At 39.5% G+C, this 19737-nt stretch overlaps 1 protein-coding gene across 1 annotated transcript in view; it reads right to left on the bottom strand.

Moving 5' to 3' along the window:
* Positions 1-2428: 2428 nt before the first annotated feature.
* ADGRV1 (adhesion G protein-coupled receptor V1) overlaps positions 2429-19737 on the bottom strand; it is a 602359-nt gene continuing 585050 nt past the window's right edge. Inside the window, exons 88-90 of the mRNA XM_003261601.2 lie at positions 17366-17557; positions 14207-14384; positions 2429-2871 (exon numbers count right to left, since the gene is read on the bottom strand). Coding sequence (XP_003261649.2) covers positions 2753-2871; positions 14207-14384; positions 17366-17557 — 489 coding nt within the window. The 3' untranslated portion in view covers positions 2429-2752. The remainder of the gene's footprint in view (positions 2872-14206; positions 14385-17365; positions 17558-19737) is intronic.

Below are 19737 nucleotides of genomic sequence, written 5' to 3'. Positions count from 1 at the left end.
GATGAAAGAGTTTCCTAGCCTTAGTCGTTTGGTCCATTCTTTAAACACTGCTCATTGAATATGTCGTCCTTTGACTTGGATCCTGCTAGAGAAGCACTGGAAGGACTGGGTCTATGACATTAACGATTAGAAGGCCATATGAAACGTAGGCATGGCCTTGGTGCTTTCTTTGTTTCTGCCAAAGTCAGGGTGTCCAAGGGAGATCCACTCTGGCATCCAGACACTTTGAGGTCAACACCACTTACTTAACTGATTGACACTTAACCTCAAACAAATCTACCCAGAGGTCTTAGATCTTAAGTGCTGGAAAACACAAGGTGAAATTGTTGGGGAGTTCAGTTCCCAAATGGCATTTTTTTTCATACCTCCATTATGTTTAAACTTCCATGATCAGATTTGGGAGGCATGGAAAATATTGATGAAATCTTAAAGTACCTCAAGAGATTGAAAATCAACGCAAAACTCAAGTTCCAGAATGAAATGCTTTCTGTGTTTTGTTTACTAAGATTTTCATTCAATTGGTATTTCCTGTCTTGAAATTCCACCAGTTCTATCACCATCCTGTAACCCATGTGCATACCTCTCTGTACTTGTATCCAAATTATGAAAAATCCTTTTTATTTTAACGTTCTAAAATACTAAAAACGTAAAACAAAGACAAATGCAAAAAAGTAATCACAAAAATGCAGAAAAGTGAAGACATTGCCAAGGAAATGTTAGGTATCTCTTACAGAGGAAAGAAAATATGATGGACAAGGGGGTATACAGAGTTTCTGTTTGGAGTGATGAAAACATTCTGGAAATAGATAAAGGTGATGGTTGCAAAACATCATGAATGTAATTAAACCACTGAATTATACCCTTAAAATGGTTAAAATAATACATTTTATACATATTTTACTACAATTTTAAAAAACTCCAATAGTGTAATATACCAAATACCATTGAAGTATATACTTTAAATAGGTTTTGTGGAATGTGAATGATATTTCAGTAAAGGTGTTAAGGAAATGTCATGGAGAAAAAGAGGATCAAGCCTACTGAAAGAGAAAGATCACAGGTGAAGTGTTAGAGTCCTAGCCTTTCGGTTTTCATTTTTCAGAATTTGATTTTATTTGCTTCTCCCTACATAGTACTATATGGCAGGTGTCCCACTTCAATGCACATTTGGAGGAAACAGAATGGCAAACTATTGCTGCTATTGGCATATGAATCTTATTTGTTTTTAGCACTGTGGCTTGTAAAACCATGGGTTTTCCTTCCAATATTTAAAAGAATCAAGCTGAATAGTGGCAGGTAGCCCTTTAGATTTTTTTATCATGATGGCAATTTGAATAGCAATAGAAACCCAGCAACCTTTTTTTTTTGGTCAGGTTTTCTCAAATTTTGGCAACATGTAGAAAAGAAAAGAGCTATCAACAATTGCCTTTGTTAGATAATTAGATGTCTAATGTATTTTTTTGTAGAGACAGAGTTTTGCCATGTCACCCAGGCTAGTTTTGAACTCCTGGACTCAAGGGATCCTCCTGCCTTGGCCTCCCAAAGTGCTGGAATTACAGGCATGAGCCACTGCTCCTGACCCGTTTCTACTTACAGTGACAGTCTACTTATCAAAACTCAATATAAGACGAAGGGGGTAGGGGAAGGGGAGGACTCACAGGAAAAGGAGACATTTTATACTTTATCAAGATAAATAATGCCACCTCAGGCTTTACAACAAATAAAGCCACCCTTAATAGTGATGATAAAGCACTTGGATCTTTTAATTATGGCTCTAAGGAAAATTATTGACAGAACAAAATTTTCTCTTAGCTAATCTTTTTAACCTTTCTTGAGATGATACTGATTTTCTCAAACATACTTAAGAATTCCAAAATAAAAAGTCAAAATGCCTTCCTCAGGACAAACTTGTTCTGTTCCTGATGATTCTTCTGGAACTATAGTCAATGAAATCATCACGAACACAACAGCATTTGCTCTGGGATAGACTTTCTGATGTCTCATTCCAAGACAAAGAAAGACTGAAAAATCCAAACTGAGAAATGTTTCTCTAAAACAAACTCTGTATTGTTTGAAAGATCCTCTTCTAACTGCGTGAAAAAAGTGCTTGATGGAGTTATTTTTAACTGGGGACAGAACATTCATTCTGAGAAGTGTTCAGATCCCTAATTTTATAATGAGCAGAAATACATACTGTTGAAAGACTAGGCCAACTTCAGTACTCCAATCAACATTTAGGTGTAGGATCATCAACAGACAGACCATTTTACAGTTTTCAGAATTAAAGTCTTCTAGTTGCAGTGAAGTCTTGAATCTGGATCACCTGGATTCATGCAAGATGGCACAGGGTGCTTGTCATCATCTACATATAGAGTTAGCTTTTTTTGCCCATGCACAATGTTTGTTTATCAATAATGAAGCTGGATGATACCAAATAGATTCTATTGCTTTATTGATTATTACTTTCATTAAACAATGTTAGCCATATAGGGTGATTAAAAAAAACAACCAATATTCTTGGAATATGAACATCCTATTAACTGATACAAACTGACTCCATCTTTCTTAGAGCAGTGAATTTTCAGGTCACATACAATCAGTAATTTATACTCCAAATACAAGAATCACGTTTGTGTTAATCATCCAGTACAATTCACCGGTTCTTATTACACAGGTGGATGTACTTAGAGAGTTTTAGCACAAAAGCTGACACAAATAAGAAAGTGTGCTCAGTCGAACGGTTAGTGAGGTGCTAGAGGTGAGTGTCGGCGATGGGTATCCTCCTGAGCTCCACGATCTGGGAGTCAGTCAAGGTGCCCCCCTCCTGGCTGCCTTGACCAGATTCATTATCACTGACACTGAGACCAGCACCTGCCACAGAAATAGAATGAACACAAAAATCCAAACTATTAGTGCAGTGAATTCTTAAGAATCAATTGACATTAGGTCCAAGCCTGTTTATTTCTATTATATTAGTAAAAAATAAGCTATACATTTAGAATAGATATTATTAATACCTAACAATTATGAAACCATTTTTCACATTTCCTTTGGCAGTTTTTTAAAATGTACAGATTAATTTCTAAAGACACACATTTGGGTTCTCAATCTTTATTGTTTGTTCTTCACATGGTGGACAGGTGTAACCTACTACCAGAATATAATCTCTCAATTGAGGGCTCATCAAAATAGAATATCAGTCAGGTTATTAGACTTTTTCACCAGTGTGGTAGGATTTGCTGTTACAAAACATATAGGCCCCGAATTCATATGCACTGAGGTCCATCACTTGAGATTCAGTGTTGGGCAGTGATCTGAGAAGAAAGACAGGCATGTGAGAACACCTGGAGTCACATCAGTGCCCTGAAGACATTGGCTCTGAATGATTCAGATCTGATCCTAAGATAAAAATAATTACATAACACAGTGCCAAAATAGATCCACACAGGAATTCCACCACAGTAGTTACTGTTAACTACTGACAGTGCTCGGAATCTGTTTTGAGGAAGCTCCACTATTCACTACTTTTTTTTTTTTTTACAACTCAGATAATTGAGAAAAAACTATGCTAGAGTAACACCTTGTTCTTTTCTTTTTCTTTCATATTTCTAGAGAACAATGTTCCTTTCTTTTGTAATAAAGTTCAGAGGAACACATAAACTCTCATCCTCTCCACACACACACAATGGGGATGCGGTCATAGGGCGTGCTGGATGAATCACCAGAGGTTACCAGGGCCAGCCCCACTAGACTCTGCAAACAAGGAGGAAAGTGAAAAACCGGTTGCTCAGGCAGCTGGGATTTCCCTCTCTGTCTGAGAGGTAGAAAAGGCAATTCTGCAGAGTTGACAGTTGTGGGAAAATGGTGAATTAGCTTAATCTTAGCCTATTTGGAGATGGAAGCCAGAGCCTGCTAGTGACCTTCTAGCCAAGCCCTCCTTCTTCTGGGTCTCTGACCTTTGCACTCTCTCTGTTAAAGGCCGCTGTTGAAACTCCACTTCCTCTCTTTGCTTCTGTGACATGGTACTTGCCCATCTCATCCTCTGATCTGCTAGCTCTTTCTAGACCTATTCTGCTTTCTCATACATTTCCTCCTGCTGCCTCATTTCTGGAGGCCTTGTCTTCTGCCCTGTCTCAAGGCCTGCAGGATCCCCTTGCCTGCACTCTCTCCTAATGTCTCACTAGGGTTTCCAAGCTCAGGACACGGAGCAGCAGGTCACTGCCTTTTCACACCACGTTCTTATGCTGGCACCTCTGCCTGATGTGCTCTTCTCACTTCCCACCTCCTTCATCTGGCTGCCTCCACTCTTCCTAGCAATATCAACTCTGCTATCCCTTGAAACATGATGATTCTCTTTTAAAATTTCTGACGCCCCCACTGGATTATGTCCTTCCTATCTTTCTGTCTCCTAGCTCATAGGACAGTGCTCAGTACACTGCAGGTGTTCAGTAAATGTGTGCTGAATATAGTATTAAACTGTGCTCTGCATCCTAAGTCGTGAACCTGCCTGCTCCATCTCATCTCCTGTTCTGTTCCTCTGGTCTGTTCTGTATTCCACTGCCCTCTCCTTCTCAAGAACAAGTTTCAGTTCCTATTGCCAGTTACACTGAGTTGGGAACCCTCTGCTTCGGCTTTCATATCAGTCCTTAATCTGTCTCTAGCCTATCAGATGGATGTATCCCAACCATTGCCTTTTGGAGCACTTTCTCTGAAACTGATCAGGTCTCCTGATGCCCTGAATGCACCATGTTAATTCCAGCCTGAGTGTCTTCCTGCCTGTCCATCAGGGCCCATCTCTATACCTTTTTACAGATATTTATTTTTCCATCTCCTCAAAATAGGGAGCTGGAGAACATAAAATGTGAAAAGTTCTCATCCCTGACAAAATCATTAATCACGTCCCCTTTATTCTCTCACACTGCCTGGGTTTCAATGATAAATTTAATAATACTCCTATCTACAATGTATACATAAGCCATAAAGCAAAATGCTTAACAAACACTCATACATTCTTTTATTCAAGAACCAGAATATTGCCAATGACAATGTATTTTTAAAAATTTACTAAGTTACTAAAATTTACCAATTAATACATTTCACATCAAAAAAATCAGATTTCTGGTTTCTCTTGAAAAAAACCAAAAAACAAAAAACAAACAAAAACAACAACCAGAAGATCAGACAACACTGGGCCTGCATTTCCACATTACAAAACAAAACAAAAAACAACAACAAAAAACCCATGGACCAGGCAGTCCTTCAGTTTGTCTCTGTTTTCACCCAGCCCTCTTCATTCATTTATGGACTACTGTAAATAATGCTTGGCCCCCGAAGGTAACATTTGTGTCTACTTCCAGGCCTTCGAAGGACAAATGGCCCATGCTTCTCTGCCGGGAACAGGAGAACCGTGTTATTTGGAAGAATCTCAGTGAACTGGTAAGATAGTGGCCATTCTATAAGGAGGCGACTAAGGCCCTGGGGCCTGTAACAAGGAAGAGCTAAATATGGAAGTACTAGAGAGGAATAGAGAGGACCCCATGATTAGCCTCAGGGAAGACTGAAGCCGAATGACTTAACTAGTACCAACTCCTAGTGATTTCAGTGTCTGCCTACTCTAGATCCCACTAGGAATACCATCATAAAGCATGTGATGACAACTGGGACAAGGCACACTAGAAAGACAAGCTCTGCCTTACTGAAAGCATGCTGAGCTTGTTTAGCAACTCAAGATATGTAAGCAAGTTCTAGACTCGTCTTGAGTCACCACATCTACTGACCCACCTCATCATCCTCCTTTGCAATTTCTTCCAAGTTCAAAGAAATGCACAAATATCCAAATACTCATCCCTCACTGAGACTCAGAAAAGGCATATATTACACACAAGTATAACATGCCGAGACCTGGGAGCACAAACCAGGTCTCCCATCCCTTTGCAATTCATTAAATGGTATAGGTGGGTATTTTGCAGTAAGTATCCTGATTTTCTGAAAGGTGTTTCCATGCTTAAATTTCAAACCAAAAGTTTAAGAAAAATCCAGGGACTGTGATAACAGGGACACTTTCCTTTGGTCAATAGAACAGGCAGTTATAAAGGAACTAAAAGTAATAATTTACATTCATCATGAGCTTCACCTTTTCTTAACATTTTAATATACTTGGTTGGTTAGGATAGGGTGATTATCAGTCCTGTTTTACAGATGCAGGGACTGAGTGAGGATGAGAGGTGCTAGTTGAGTGGCCCACGTCAATCTGACAGTGATCCAAAGACCATACCCCTTCCATCTTTTTCTGAGGAAAAAATTCAAAATCTTTCAAAATTCCACCTTTCCATTTTGATTCTCACCTAACTTTGTTTACTACACTGGGCTGCAGAAGTTCTTGAAGTTAAGTAAGTCATTGTGGTTTGATGTGATATCTTGCAAACAGAAATTTATTGATGAGTTCTTGGAGAAGTTTGAGTATTTTGGGCCTTGATTCTGAATGTTTTCATTTGTGTTCAAGGACTTGTCATCTATTTTCTTCTAACTGAAAAATAAATCATTTCTAGGTTTCCGATAGGGAAATGTTTACCATGACATTGATGTCATTGGCCTGGGATAACACCCACCAGGAAGCTAGGGGGCTGGGGATGGTGGGGAATCAGGTTAGTCATTCTGGGAGAAGCCTTCGCTGAAGAAAGACTCTTTTCTAAGCCCAATATGTTCCAAGCTTGACATTTTCAGGAATCGTGTCAACTTGGGATCAACACAGAAATGCCAGTACTCAAGGCACACCTTGTTAAGAATGTAAATGGAGACATTCCTTTCCATCCTACCCTCACCCTGAGTCTCTGTTCTGGTTTGCTCTGAACTTTCTCCTCTTCCCTAAAATGGAGGCTGTCCCAGGGTGACTGTTCCCATTCTCCTAAAGTCCTGGTTGGGGACACTGATGATACATTAGACAGCTCTATTTAAAAAACAAAACAAAACTAATAATTATCAGGATACCACTAGTCTAGAACTCAGTGTCTCATTTGCCTGTGGGAAGTGCCGATGTACTTCAAGAACAAATAATTGAAGGACATTATGTCATCTTTTTTGAGAGTGAAATGTGGATTTCTCATAGAAAGTCGAATATTTTAACTTAAAAATTTTAAATGTCAATAGTGTTTTCTTTTTCTAAATTTTTAAAAATGTAGTATGGTTAAAATTAGATTGAAAAAGAAGCCCATGACTAGTTTATGGGCCAGGGCTTCTATTTTAGATCAAACAATTTTAATATACTTGCCTTTAATATAAGTTTGAAGTATGCAACAAAGTATGCACTAACACAGTGGCTTCAAAAACACTGTCTTGCTCACATCAGAATTCATTTGTAGCTGTTAAACATGAATTTGGAGCCTGCTGACAAGCATTTGTAAATGCTTGTAAAGAAGTGATGATGTTTTTTAATCTGGAAACTGACTACTTAAGCTTTCTGTCTTAGAGATATAGTCTTTTTCATGGTTAATCTTAACATAATTTAACAGAGAATGTCTTAACTAAAGAGTGTTAGGTCTCCTGCTTGCCCCTTAGAGCAATGGCATTTTGACATTAAATTCTCTCTATTGCACTCAGTAAAGGCATTCTACCTACTGAATTAATACAAGCATTTTAGTATGTGCTTGAATATCTGAACATTATTCCTAACTGAAAGATGATGAATTCTAAGGGAGATTAAAAGGGCACAGGAAATCGTTATCAGCGGCTATTGAAAGGCCTAGTCACTCTTCCTGAATCCCATCCATTCATCCATCCATCCATGTATCCATCCAATATGGAGCATCAACTGAGATACTCAGCACTGCTACATTTCCAGGGATACTGAGATGAATCCTGGTTTTTCAGAACATGAACTCTGGCCCAGGACTAGGCCAGATTCTTATTTCTACTTGTTCATCTGGCCACCCTTCCTGCTTCTATGTGGAATTTGCATTGGATGGACCATGCTTCCTATTCTTGTGACCTACTTGCTCATTTGAGACTTATTAACTTCTGTCTTGATTATTACATACTCTCTGACACATATTTTAGTGCAGGACATTAGGGGAAGGGAAGTACATAGAACAAACCTGATTAACAGGTGGTACAATTTGAGAAGGATTTTCAAATTTGATCTTTCATCTGATGCTACCACAGTCCCTGAAGTCCCACAATTAAAAATGAACTTTTCTCCACCTTGTAGGTTTTGGTTTTTAAGAGTTTTCTATTAAGATGTAAAAACCACAGAAAAAGCTTTTATCTTCCACCTGTTTATAGAAAACTTTATTATGAATGATGTTATAGCTAAGAAAGGAGGAGGTTAAAAAGAATGGCTGTTGAATGCCAAAGGCCCATTTTTGCCTTAAATTTCCAGTGTTCTCTAAGGTTGGCTGCAGATCTAAGGAGAGATTGGAGGCCTGCCAGAAAGCCCAGGACATGGGCAGAAATTGGTGACTCACTGTCACATAATCTCAAGTAGAAAATTATCAGATACATGGTAGAAACTGTTATTTGAGAATAAGGAAATCTTTGCAATGTAGGATTTTTGAAGTAGAAGGGAAAATAGGAGTTTGCTAGCCGAGTTATTATAGGTGAGAAGAGGTGGTTAACGGTTTGGCTAAAGTCAGTGGTCAATGTGGGAGCTGGCTGTCCCTCCTCATAATCTAATGTTGCACATTGCTCCAGGTCAGTGCCTCTGCAGGATGTAAAGCACCTGAAGTAGAAGTCTTCAGGCTAGGATTCCTTTAACTTGTGGTACATGATGCCTTTTCAAGGAGTACAAGGTAGTATGGGAAGGACAGCTTTAAGGGAATACATTCCCAGATCTTGAATTTCCATATCTATTATTCTGATGAGTCTTTTTCATTTTTGACAATCATTTATCAAAACAGATATTTTTGTTACTCATGTTGATTTGTTGAACTGTACACTAGGAATAATTGTAACGGTAACAGTATAAAAGAAATGTTGAACACCTTAGAGTCTTATGGCCACAGAAAAAAATTAAGTTCTAATTTAAAAACATGTTCTGTTGAAAAGAAATATGAGTAAAATGAATTTTAAGTATAAAATATATTATAGTAGGATAAAATTCTATGGAGAAAGTAGAATGGAAATATAAGTTCAAGGAGAAAAGAAAGTGATGTCAAATTTCCAATTATAAAAAAAAGCCTGTTCACAGCAACCTACAAAATGGGAGAAAATTTTCACAACCTACTCATCTGACAAAGGGCTAATATCCAGAATCTACAATGAACTCAAACAAATTTACAAGAAAAAAACAAACAACCCCATCAAAAAATGGGTGAAGGACATGAACAGACACTTCTCAAAAGAAGACATTTATGCAGCCAAAAAACACATGAAAAAATGCTTATCATCACTGGCCATCAGAGAAATGCAAATCAAAACCACAATGAGATACCATCTCACACCAGTTAGAATGGCGGTCATTAAAAAGTCAGGAAACAACAGGTGCTGGAGAGGATGTGGAGAAATAGGAACTCTTTTACACTGTTGGTGGGACTGTAAACTAGTTCAACCATTGTGGAAGTCAGTGTGGTGATTCCTCAGGGATCTAGAACTAGAAATACCATTTGACCCAGCCATCCCATTACTGGGGATATACCCAAAGGACTATAAATCATGCTGCTATAAAGACACATGCACACGTATGTTTATTGCAGCACTATTCACAATAGCAAAGACTTGGAGCCAGCCCAAATGTCCAACTACGATAGACTGGATTGAGAAAATGTGGCACATATACACCATGGAATACTATGCAGCCATAAAAAATGATGAGTTCATGTCCTTTGTAGGGACATGGATGAAACTGGAAAACATCATTCTCAGCAAACTATCGCAAGGACAAAAAACCAAACACCGCATGTTCTCACTCATAGGTGGGAACTGAACAATGAGAACACATGGACGCAGGAAGGGGAACATCACACTCTGGGGACTGTTGTGGGGTCGGGGGAGGGGGGAGGGATAGCATTAGGAGATATACCTAATGCTAAATGACGAGTTAATGGGTGCAGCACACCAACACGGCACATGTATACATATGTAACAAACCTGCACATTGTGCACATGTACCCTAAAACTTAAAGTATAATAATAACAAAGAAAAGATAATAAAATATATGACATCAAAAAAAAGCCTGTTTACATATTTAAAAAATAAATATGTATTGCATTGCTAAGGTAGTTAGCAAAGAGCCTTTGGGTTAGTTTAAAACAATAATGTAAAAGTTTTATTTTCAAACTCCAAAATTTATGATATAGTGGAAATTACATTATTTGATACTATTTAAACTGATTATGAAAAACTTTTTAAACATATGCAAAAGGCTACATAGCTTTGACAAGTTGTTTAGGGGTTCAAATGAAAGAGACATGGAAGACCCACTGTTTTAGTACTTGACTTGGAGTGGGCCATAGTGAAGGTGGACCTGAGAGAGATCAAGGTTTGCAAACTCAAATGTCCTAGTGGCCAAGGAGGTTTGCATAAACCAGTGACATGGGCCTAGTAGGCACTAGACAACGGAAGAGCTCATGTCCAAAGGGGCTGCTATTACTCAGTTCCAAGCAAGCAGAGCTGAGCTCGACTTCAAAGACTCTGTTGCTAGATTTTTCTAGAAAGTTTACATTTTTAGAAAATAGCTCTAAATTTTTAATATTGGCTCAAAAAATGTTAAGATGTTATATGGATCAAACAAAGCACTTTGTTGGGCTGAATCTGGCCTTATAGGTCAGTTATAACTGCTGTAGACGAAATGGCATGTCAATTGATCCTTTATTTGACCATATTCTAGGAGGGCAAGTGTCCAGTGGCTGATACTTGATTACAACAGTACTTTTTCTAAAAATATAGGGAACCAAGTGTTAGAGATTGTTATTTTGGTCTTTTAAAGTATTTATTTCCTAGTGACTTCAGGGAACTCTAAAGGAATGCTAAACCAAATCTATAAGTAAGGAAGACATTCCTTACATTCTAGAACCAAATGCACTTCATCGTTGTTATATAAATATAAGATGTCATGTAATATAGATCTAATTTAATTATGTTCCAAGAATTCACTTTATGTTTCCGGTGTCATAACTTCAACAACTGATGACACTGTAGCAGTGAGGGCATAATTTGCCCTGAGAATTACTTGTAGTCTGAAAGCCCCTTTTCAGCCCTAACTTTAAGGAAAGTTTTATGCAGCCAATCATTTCTTCCTTCCTGAAACTCCTTCCTCTTTGGTTTTCTTTCTGAACTTGCTACAGTTTCTTTGTGAGACTGTCTTCTAATTCACTCTTTAAATGTTGGTATTATCTATAATATTCTTGTTTCCCTTCCTTCTTCTCCCCTGACTTCCTCATCTCTTTTCCTTTCTTCTCTCTCCTTCCAGTCTCCCAGATCAACCTTTTTTCATCTCCATAGCTTCAAATATCGTCTCTGTGCTGATGCATTTCAAATCATTCCCTCACCTAAGATCCAAACCTGAATATTTAGGAGCCACCAGGCCTACATCTGAACTCATCAGTTTCCTCCTGCAAACAAACAAACAAATGCTCGATATATTTTTCTTTTAGTCAGTCATTGTGGTGAGAAGCATGAGCTTTGGAAGATTGTCCCTCAGTCTTTCCTCAGCATTCCTCTTGTTGGGAAGCTCATCTTCTCATTTTTATTTCCACTCTCCAGATTTGAGGCCTTAACCTCATTCTTTTGGAACACTGTAATAACCTCCCAGCCTTTCTGATGTTGCTTCTAAATTTATTTCTTCATACTTTCATAAGAGTTATTTTGCCTCAAAACCAATAGGAACATGCCATTCCTTTCCTCCAAAACCTACATGGCTCACTATGCTCTATAAAAATCTCACTCCTTACCATGGCATCCGAATAGCATTTTAATATTATGCAAAGTATCAGTGAGTGTTCTGCTCCCCCAAAATGAATGTATTGCTAGTGTTCTGGAAAGACCAGGTTAAATTAAGCAAAATGGGTTTCCTTGGTCTAGAACATTTTAGAGCTGCTAAAACGCTAATGTGAATTGTGAATCTCTGCAATTTCCCAAATATACTGGGTCAGGGATCCTCCCATTGAGGAATGACTATGAATAGCTAAGGGAGGGTGTTTGCTGAAACCCAGCTGGGGAACCCTAGTAGATTATTGATGGTGCCGGCAAGCTACCCGTCAGGCCTGCCTTCTGCTGCCCGGCTTCTCTCACTCTCTGCCTCTGCCACACTGCAGCACTGGTTCACACACCATTAAGCCTCTGGGCTCCTGCTAATTCTATTCCCTCAGTCCCTAATGCCCTTTCCTCCATTCTTTACTTGTTTAAAATCTATACATCCTTCAAGAATTAATAGAGAATTTTTTGTTACCTTTTCATCTCCTCTGTCATTTTTAACGCTCTCCATTACTTTATTCTTTCTTATGTCATGTTTATGTGAATGTCTATTTTTCCTAGCAAACTCTAAGCTTCATTGTTTAAATTCATCCCCTCACTCAGGATTCAACAATATCTAGCAAAGGTTATCCTAAGCACTAACCTGAGTATAGGGTTGAGTTCTTATTCCTTTCCATAGTGATATGATTTGGCTGTGTCCCCACCCAAAATCTCATCTTGAATTGTAAGATTCAATTGTAATTGTACAATTCAATTATAATTGTAATTCTAGCCCCATATTCTCCACGTGTGGAGGGCAGGACCAGGTAGAGTCAATTGGATCATGGGGGCAATTTACCCTATGCTATTCTTGTGATAGTGAGTGAGTCTCACGAGATCTGACGGTTTTACAAATGTCTGGCATTTCCCCTGCTTGCCCTCACTCTGTCCTGCCACCCTGTGAAGAAGGTGCCTGCTTCTCCTTTGCCTTCCACCACGATTGTACATTTCCTGAAGCCTCCCCAGCCATGTGGTACTGTGAGTCAATTAAACCTCTTTCCTTTATGAATTACCCAGTTTCCGGTATTTCTTCACAGCAGTTGAGAATGGACTAATACAGATAGGATTTGCCATTCTTAACAAAGCACTCGAGAGGCGGTTGTGCCACAGTGGCTGAGAGCACGGTCTCAAGGCCAGGCGGCCTGCATGTGCTTTGCGCCGCCACTTAACTGTGTAACCTTGGGAAGGTTGTAAAATATGATACATGAAAATATGCTGTTATTCTTAGGAATTTTGGAGTATTTTTCAAGATATAATGTAAAATTTTAACTTCAAAATAATAAAGAAAAATGTTTTAGCAAAGCAATATATTTTATAGCCAAACAATAAAACTATAAGAGAGTAAAATGCACTTCTGAATAAATATTTCAATAACTTCAACTGGGCATGGACATATTTTCTTGCTTATGTGGTTATCTAGAAATTAAAATTCACTGGAATTTTTATAAGTGTCAGTTCAACATTTTTCTGAGGAAAAAATTTTTAAACTGCATATTTGATTTGAAAACAACTCAAGTTAGTTTACGGTTTTCTTTTAATGCTCAAAATAGAATTTCTGACCAATAAAATATCCACTATATTTATATTATGAATGCAGATATCATTTAGACACACTGGAAAGAATGATATCCACTAACTGTTTCACCCAGGAGCGTGTGACATTTAATCAGGCGGTTTCATGGTCTTTTATTGCCTTAGCATGTTTCTAGCATCATATGCTGATGAGTTGGGACCTTTTGGACTGTTTTCCTGTCACTCTGTAAGAACTATCCACTGGGGTCAAAGTTGAGTGGGACTGAGTAAATAGGAGGGTCGAAGAATTATTGTATGTGATAGCACTTGGAAATTATAGAACTATACCATGCTCATTATGTTGCCTTGGAAAGTTTCTGCTTCAAAGGCACTCCATAAGAAGGTCTCTTTGGCAGGCCAGAGGCAAAACTCCCTCAGTGAGATCCCTATCGACTGTCTATAGCAAACTTAATAGTATCTTGGTGTTCTAGCAAGATTCCAGGACAGGGATATTTACATTTAGTTAGAGTATGTCTTTTTTGAAACAAGTTGTAAATTATTTTTAGGTTGTCTTATATTTGGTGCCAAGAACAAAATATCCTAGAGTTTTCCTGGGATTAGGAATAGGTCATGAGAATCAGGATGTGCTAAGGGTGACTGATAGTACTTTGCAACTTCATGGGAAGAAAATATAAATTGTAACATAGCAAGAGTGCCTACTTCTAATGTGGTTCATGGGTTCATACATACCAGTTTTTAATGCAAATATTAAATCATCAAACTCCTGGGACTCCTCATCAGCTATCAGTGACCCCTGGCCATATCCTCCAGAGGACGGGAACGTGGCTCCATTTTGTGGACTTGGCTTTAAATCAGGGCTGGCCTGACTGGCCTGTTGGAAGGATGCTCTCTCCCAGTCAGGTGGCACCTTTTTGGATTGGGATAGGGGGAAAAAGAAACCATAATATGAATGCATACACATTCACTATGAAACCCAAATGAACAATTGATCTCTTGCCTCTCCGTACAAAGACCTTGTTAAACGGCAGTGGCATTGTTTTGAAACTAGACCTTTACTTATTTATAAATTTATTTTTTGTAGAGATGGAGTCTCACTACATTGCTCAGGCTGGTCTCAAACTCCTGGGCTCAAGAGATCCTGCCTCAACCTCTCAAAGTGCTATGATTATGGGTGTTAACCACCATGCCTGGCCTTAAATTTTGGTGGGAGGATTGCTTGAGCCCAGGAGTTAGAGACCCGCCTGGACAAGACTGTGAGACCCCCATCTCTACGAAAATTTTTAAAATGTAAAAAATTAGCTGGGTATGGTGTGTGCACCTGTATTCCCAGCTACTCAGGAGGCTGAGGTGGGAGACTCACTTGAGCTCAGAAGTTTGAGGCTGCAGTGGGCTATGATCATGCCACTGTGCTCCAGCCTGGGTGACAGAGAGACACCCTGTCTCTACTAAAAAAACAAAAACAAAAACAAAACAAAACAAAACAACTTTAATTTTTTCTTTATTCTTTAGAAAATTATGTCTCTCCCTGAGACAATTTAATCTGTGATTCTAAACCATGTCTCTATTTGAATTACTTGTAGATTTCTATGTTGTCATGTGTGGGGAACAAATACTAATTTTTAACCCAATAAATACATTTTTTTGGTAAGATGTGTGCAAAGAAAACTCTGTTAAAAAATATAAGAAATGGAGATGAATCCTCCTAATCCTTTATCTAAAATGCCACACAGGATTTTAAATATAGTAGGTATCTATAAGGACATACTAAGTTGAGAAAAATACTTTCATAGCATTCCTCCTTGTTTTTGATTGAATGACTAAAAAGATAGCTCTATCCTGGAATGATTAAATGTATTTATATCCCTCTAGGTTACTGGTAAACAACCCCTTAATCCTTCTTTCCTACACTTTCCTTTCTCTGCATGGCTTTTTAGAATGTCTCTGACAGCACCTCACTGACAGCTGAATCAAGGCCAATTCTACGCCTCTGAGGAATGCAGAGCACACTTCAGGCTCTGCTGTTGCACAACACCCAAGTGAGCACCCAAGTGGTGGCTCTGGCCCAAGAATTGGACTGTTACAGCTACTGCCTACCAACATAGGGTGTTCTGAGAGACAGGTTACAGCCACTGTCTATCAACACAGGTGTTCTGAGAGACAGCAAAGACACTTCGTTTCTGAGAACGGCGATCTGAGAACTTTAGAAATGAGAGGAAAAGATGAACCTTAAAAAATTTCACTAGGAAGTTGAACATCTAGACCAGCAGTGTCCAATAAAACTTTCGGCAGTGATACAAATGTGTTGCATCTGTGTTCTCCAATATGGCAGCTACCAAACACATGTGGCTGTTGAGCATTTAAAATGTGGCGGGGGTGAATGATAAAGTGACTCTTTCATGTTGCCTAATTTTAGTTTAAATTTAAATAGCCACATGCAGCTAATGGTTATTGTATTGGACAGTTCAGATGTAAACAAATGCGGGACTGAGCAACCATTCAAAAAAAATTTTAAGATTCATTTCTGAATTCTTGATCCTAAAAAATCCCTGTTTCCATTGGACCTGCTGTGATGAAATAAGTCTATTTTAAGAACTTTGGGGATAGAGAAATCGTACTAGATTTCCAAAAATTTAAGGATACTAAAGATACAGCTTGATTTTTAAAGATTGTACTTGAACTTATTCATTTTATAACTCAAATTTTGTACCCTTTGATCAAAATCCTCCATTTCTTTCACCCCCAGCACCTGACAACCACCTTTCTATTCTGTTTCTGTTACAGTTAATAATTCTGTATATTAAAATTTCTCATTTAAACTAAAAATATATACAGTACTTGAATTGTGAATATTTACCTTAATTTTAACCTAACATAAATAAAATTCCTTTCCATATTGCTATGAAGGGCAAAAGTTATCTCTGGACAGGTAAGTTATCAGTCTATTGATCTATCTATCTACCTATCTCTCCATCCATCTATTAATATAAACTGTTTCCTTTTCAGACAGATGTACCTTGATTTCCTGCCATTTTTCAGGAAGTAAACACAAATACTGTTTTCCTTGGCTCCTTAATATAAAGAGGGCAATATGAGCTCATAAAAAAATGGTAACCAAGCACATCTTGGACACTGCAGAAATTTTTAGAGGCCTTTGTTACTATCTCCTCCTGGCCAAAGGAATTGAGGAATGTTTTAAAATGTGAGCAGTGGCCCCACTGCTAGGGGCAGCATTCCTGACAAGCTGGTGGCAATGGGATTCACGCATAGGAAATAAAAATGATGTGGACAGAATGCAGAGAGCAATGGGAGGCAGATTTGTACAGAGGAAATCCTGGCTAGATTTTCCAATAGTGCTGCAGAAGCACTCTTCTGAGCTTTTTTTCTAAAATATTTTCTGGTGTGTAAATTGAAAAGAGGTTTGGCTTAATTTCTTTTCTCTGTTTGTTGGGATTGAAGTAGTGAGTTGGAATGGGTGGAGGAAGAGAGCTATGAAAGTATTTTTAGGAAAAATAGCATCTTAAGAACCATTTCCTTGGCAGACCCAGTCACTGACATGTCAAATTAGAAAGATTCTGAAGAAAGAAATGTCAAATTATATTCCATCTGATTTTTCAATACAAACTGCTGGTCAGTCTAGCTCACAGGGTGAGGAAGAAAAAGAATTAGATAATGGGTGTGACGCTATAGTAAGAAACCAAGTACCATAGGTCAGAAGTTGTCAGTATGTAAGATTTAAAAGTCACCCTAGTGTGATTCATCTTGTACTCTTTATGAGGTGGAGAGCCTGTCAATGAGACAGACAGACACAGAGAGAGAGACACACAGAGAGAGAGAGACAGAGACAGAGAGACAGAGAGAGACAGAGAATGAAAGGGCAAGGGCAGACACCTCCTCCATAGCACTGATGAGATTCTGGGTGGACTTGCTGATTTCCCCTCCAGCAGGAGGCATTCCACTCCCGGGTGTGAAAAAGGCTGTGCTGGGTCCAGGATGCCCATTCATTTCCACAGTGTAACTGGCCTTCATAGGACAACACATTTGGTTGTGTAAAATGAAATAAACCACGAAAACATAAAGTCCCTGCAAAAAAAAAAAAGAGAAAAGAACATTAGCATGTCAAAGGCAGTCCTGCTACCATAGCTGAAGAATAAACGTGGTTGTATTGGTCCGTTCTCATGCTGCTATGAAGAAATACCCAAAGCTGGGTAATTCGTTTTTCTTTCTTTCTTTCTTTTTTTTTTTTTTTTTTTTTTTTTTGAGCTGGAGTTTTATTCTGTCACCCAGGCTGGAGTGCAGTGGCATGATCTTGGCTCACTGCACCTCTGCCTCTCAGATTCAAGCAATTCCCCTGCCTGTCTCCCGAGTAGCTGGGACTATGGGCGTGTGCCACCACACCTGGCTAATTCTTATATTTTTAGTAGAGACGGGGGTTTCATCATGTTGGCCAGGCTGATCTCGAACTCCTGACCTCAAGTGATCCACCCACCTCAGCCTCACAAAGTGCTGGGATTACAGGTGTGAACCACCGTGCCCAGCCAAGACTGGGTAATTTATAAAGCAAAGAGATTTAATTGACTCACAGTTCCGCATGGCTGGGGAGGCCTCAAGAAACTTATAATCATGGTGGAAGGCACCTCTTCACAGGGTGGCAGGAGAAAAAATGAGTGCAAGGAGGGGAAATGCCAGACGCTTATAAAACCATCAGATCTCATGAGACTCACTAATTATCATGAGAACAGCATGGAGGAAACTGCCTCCATGATCCAATTATTTCCACCTGGTCCTGCCCTTGACACATGGGGATTATTATAATTCCAGGTGAGATGTGGAGAACACAGAGCCAAACCATATCATTCCGCCCCAGGCACTCCCAAATCTCATGTCCTCACATTTCAAAACACAATCACGTCCTTCCAACAGTCCCCCAAAGTCTTAACTCATTCCAGCATTAACCCAAAAGTCCAACTCCAAAGTCTCATCTGGGACAAGGCAAGTCCCTTCCACTTCTGAGCCTGTAAAATCAAAAGCAAGTTAGTTGCTTCCTAGATATGATGGGGATACAGATATTGGGTAAATACACCCATTCCAAATGTAATTGGTCAAAACAAAGGGGCTACAGACTCCATGCAAGTCCAAAATCCGATAGGACAGTCATTAATCCTTAAAGTTAAAAAATGATCTTTGACTCTATATCTTACATCCAGGTTCACGCTGATGCAAGAGGTGGGTTCCCACGGCCTTGGACAGCTCCACCCCTGTGGCTTTGTACATTACAGACCCCCTCCCAGCTGCTTTCACAGGCTGGCTTTGAGTGTCTGTGGCTTTTCCAGGCGCACAGTGCATGCTGTTTGTGGATAAACCATTCTGGGGTCTAGAAGATGGTGGGCCTCTTCTCACTGAGGCAGTGCCCCAGTGGGGATTCTGTGCGGGGGCTCCAACCCCAATGTCCCTTCTGCATTGCCCTACCAGAGGTTCTTTATGAGAGCTCCGCCCCTGCAGCAAACTTCTGCCTGGGTGTCCAGGCATTTCCATACACCCTCTGAAATCTAGGCAAAGGTTCCCAAACTCAGTTCTTGTCTTCTGCGTACCCACAGGACCAGCACCATGTGGAAGCTGCCAAGGCTGGGTGGGGGCTTGCACCCTCTGGTGCAATGGCCTGAGCAGTACCTTGGCCCCTTATAGTCATGACTGGACACATGGCACACCGCAGCGGGGCCCTGGACCAGGGCTAGGATACCATTTTTCTCTCATAGGCCTCCGGGCGTGTGACGGGAGGGGCTGCGGTGAAGGTCTCTAGCATGCCCTGGAGATATTTTCCCCATTGTCTTGGCGATTAACATTTGGCTCCTCATTACTTATGCAAATTTATGCAGCCAGCTCAAATTTCTCCCAAGAAAATGGGTTTTTCTTTTCTACTGCATCGTCAGGCTGCAAATTTTCCAAACGTTTATGCTTTGTCACCTGTTGAATGCTTTGCTGCTTAGAAATTTCTTCTGCCAGGTAACCGAAATTATCTCTCTCAAGTTCAAAAGTTCCACAGATTTCTAGGGAGGGGGTAAAATGACATCAGTCTTTTTGTTAAAGCGTAGCAAGGGTCACCTTTACTCCAGTTCCCAACAACTTCCTTGTCTCTATCTGAGACCACCTCTGCCTGGATTTCATTGTCCACATCACTATCCGCATTTTGGTCAAAGCTATTCAACAAATCTCTAGGAAGTTCCACACTTTTCCACATTTTCCTGTCTTCTTCTGAGCCCTCC

This window comes from Nomascus leucogenys, chromosome 2 (genome assembly GCF_006542625.1).
Source record: "Nomascus leucogenys isolate Asia chromosome 2, Asia_NLE_v1, whole genome shotgun sequence".
In the NCBI taxonomy this organism is placed as follows: domain Eukaryota; kingdom Metazoa; phylum Chordata; class Mammalia; order Primates; family Hylobatidae; genus Nomascus; species Nomascus leucogenys.
The sequence above is the reverse complement of the archived record's forward strand: the minus strand, read 5'-3'. Positions and strand labels throughout refer to the sequence as shown.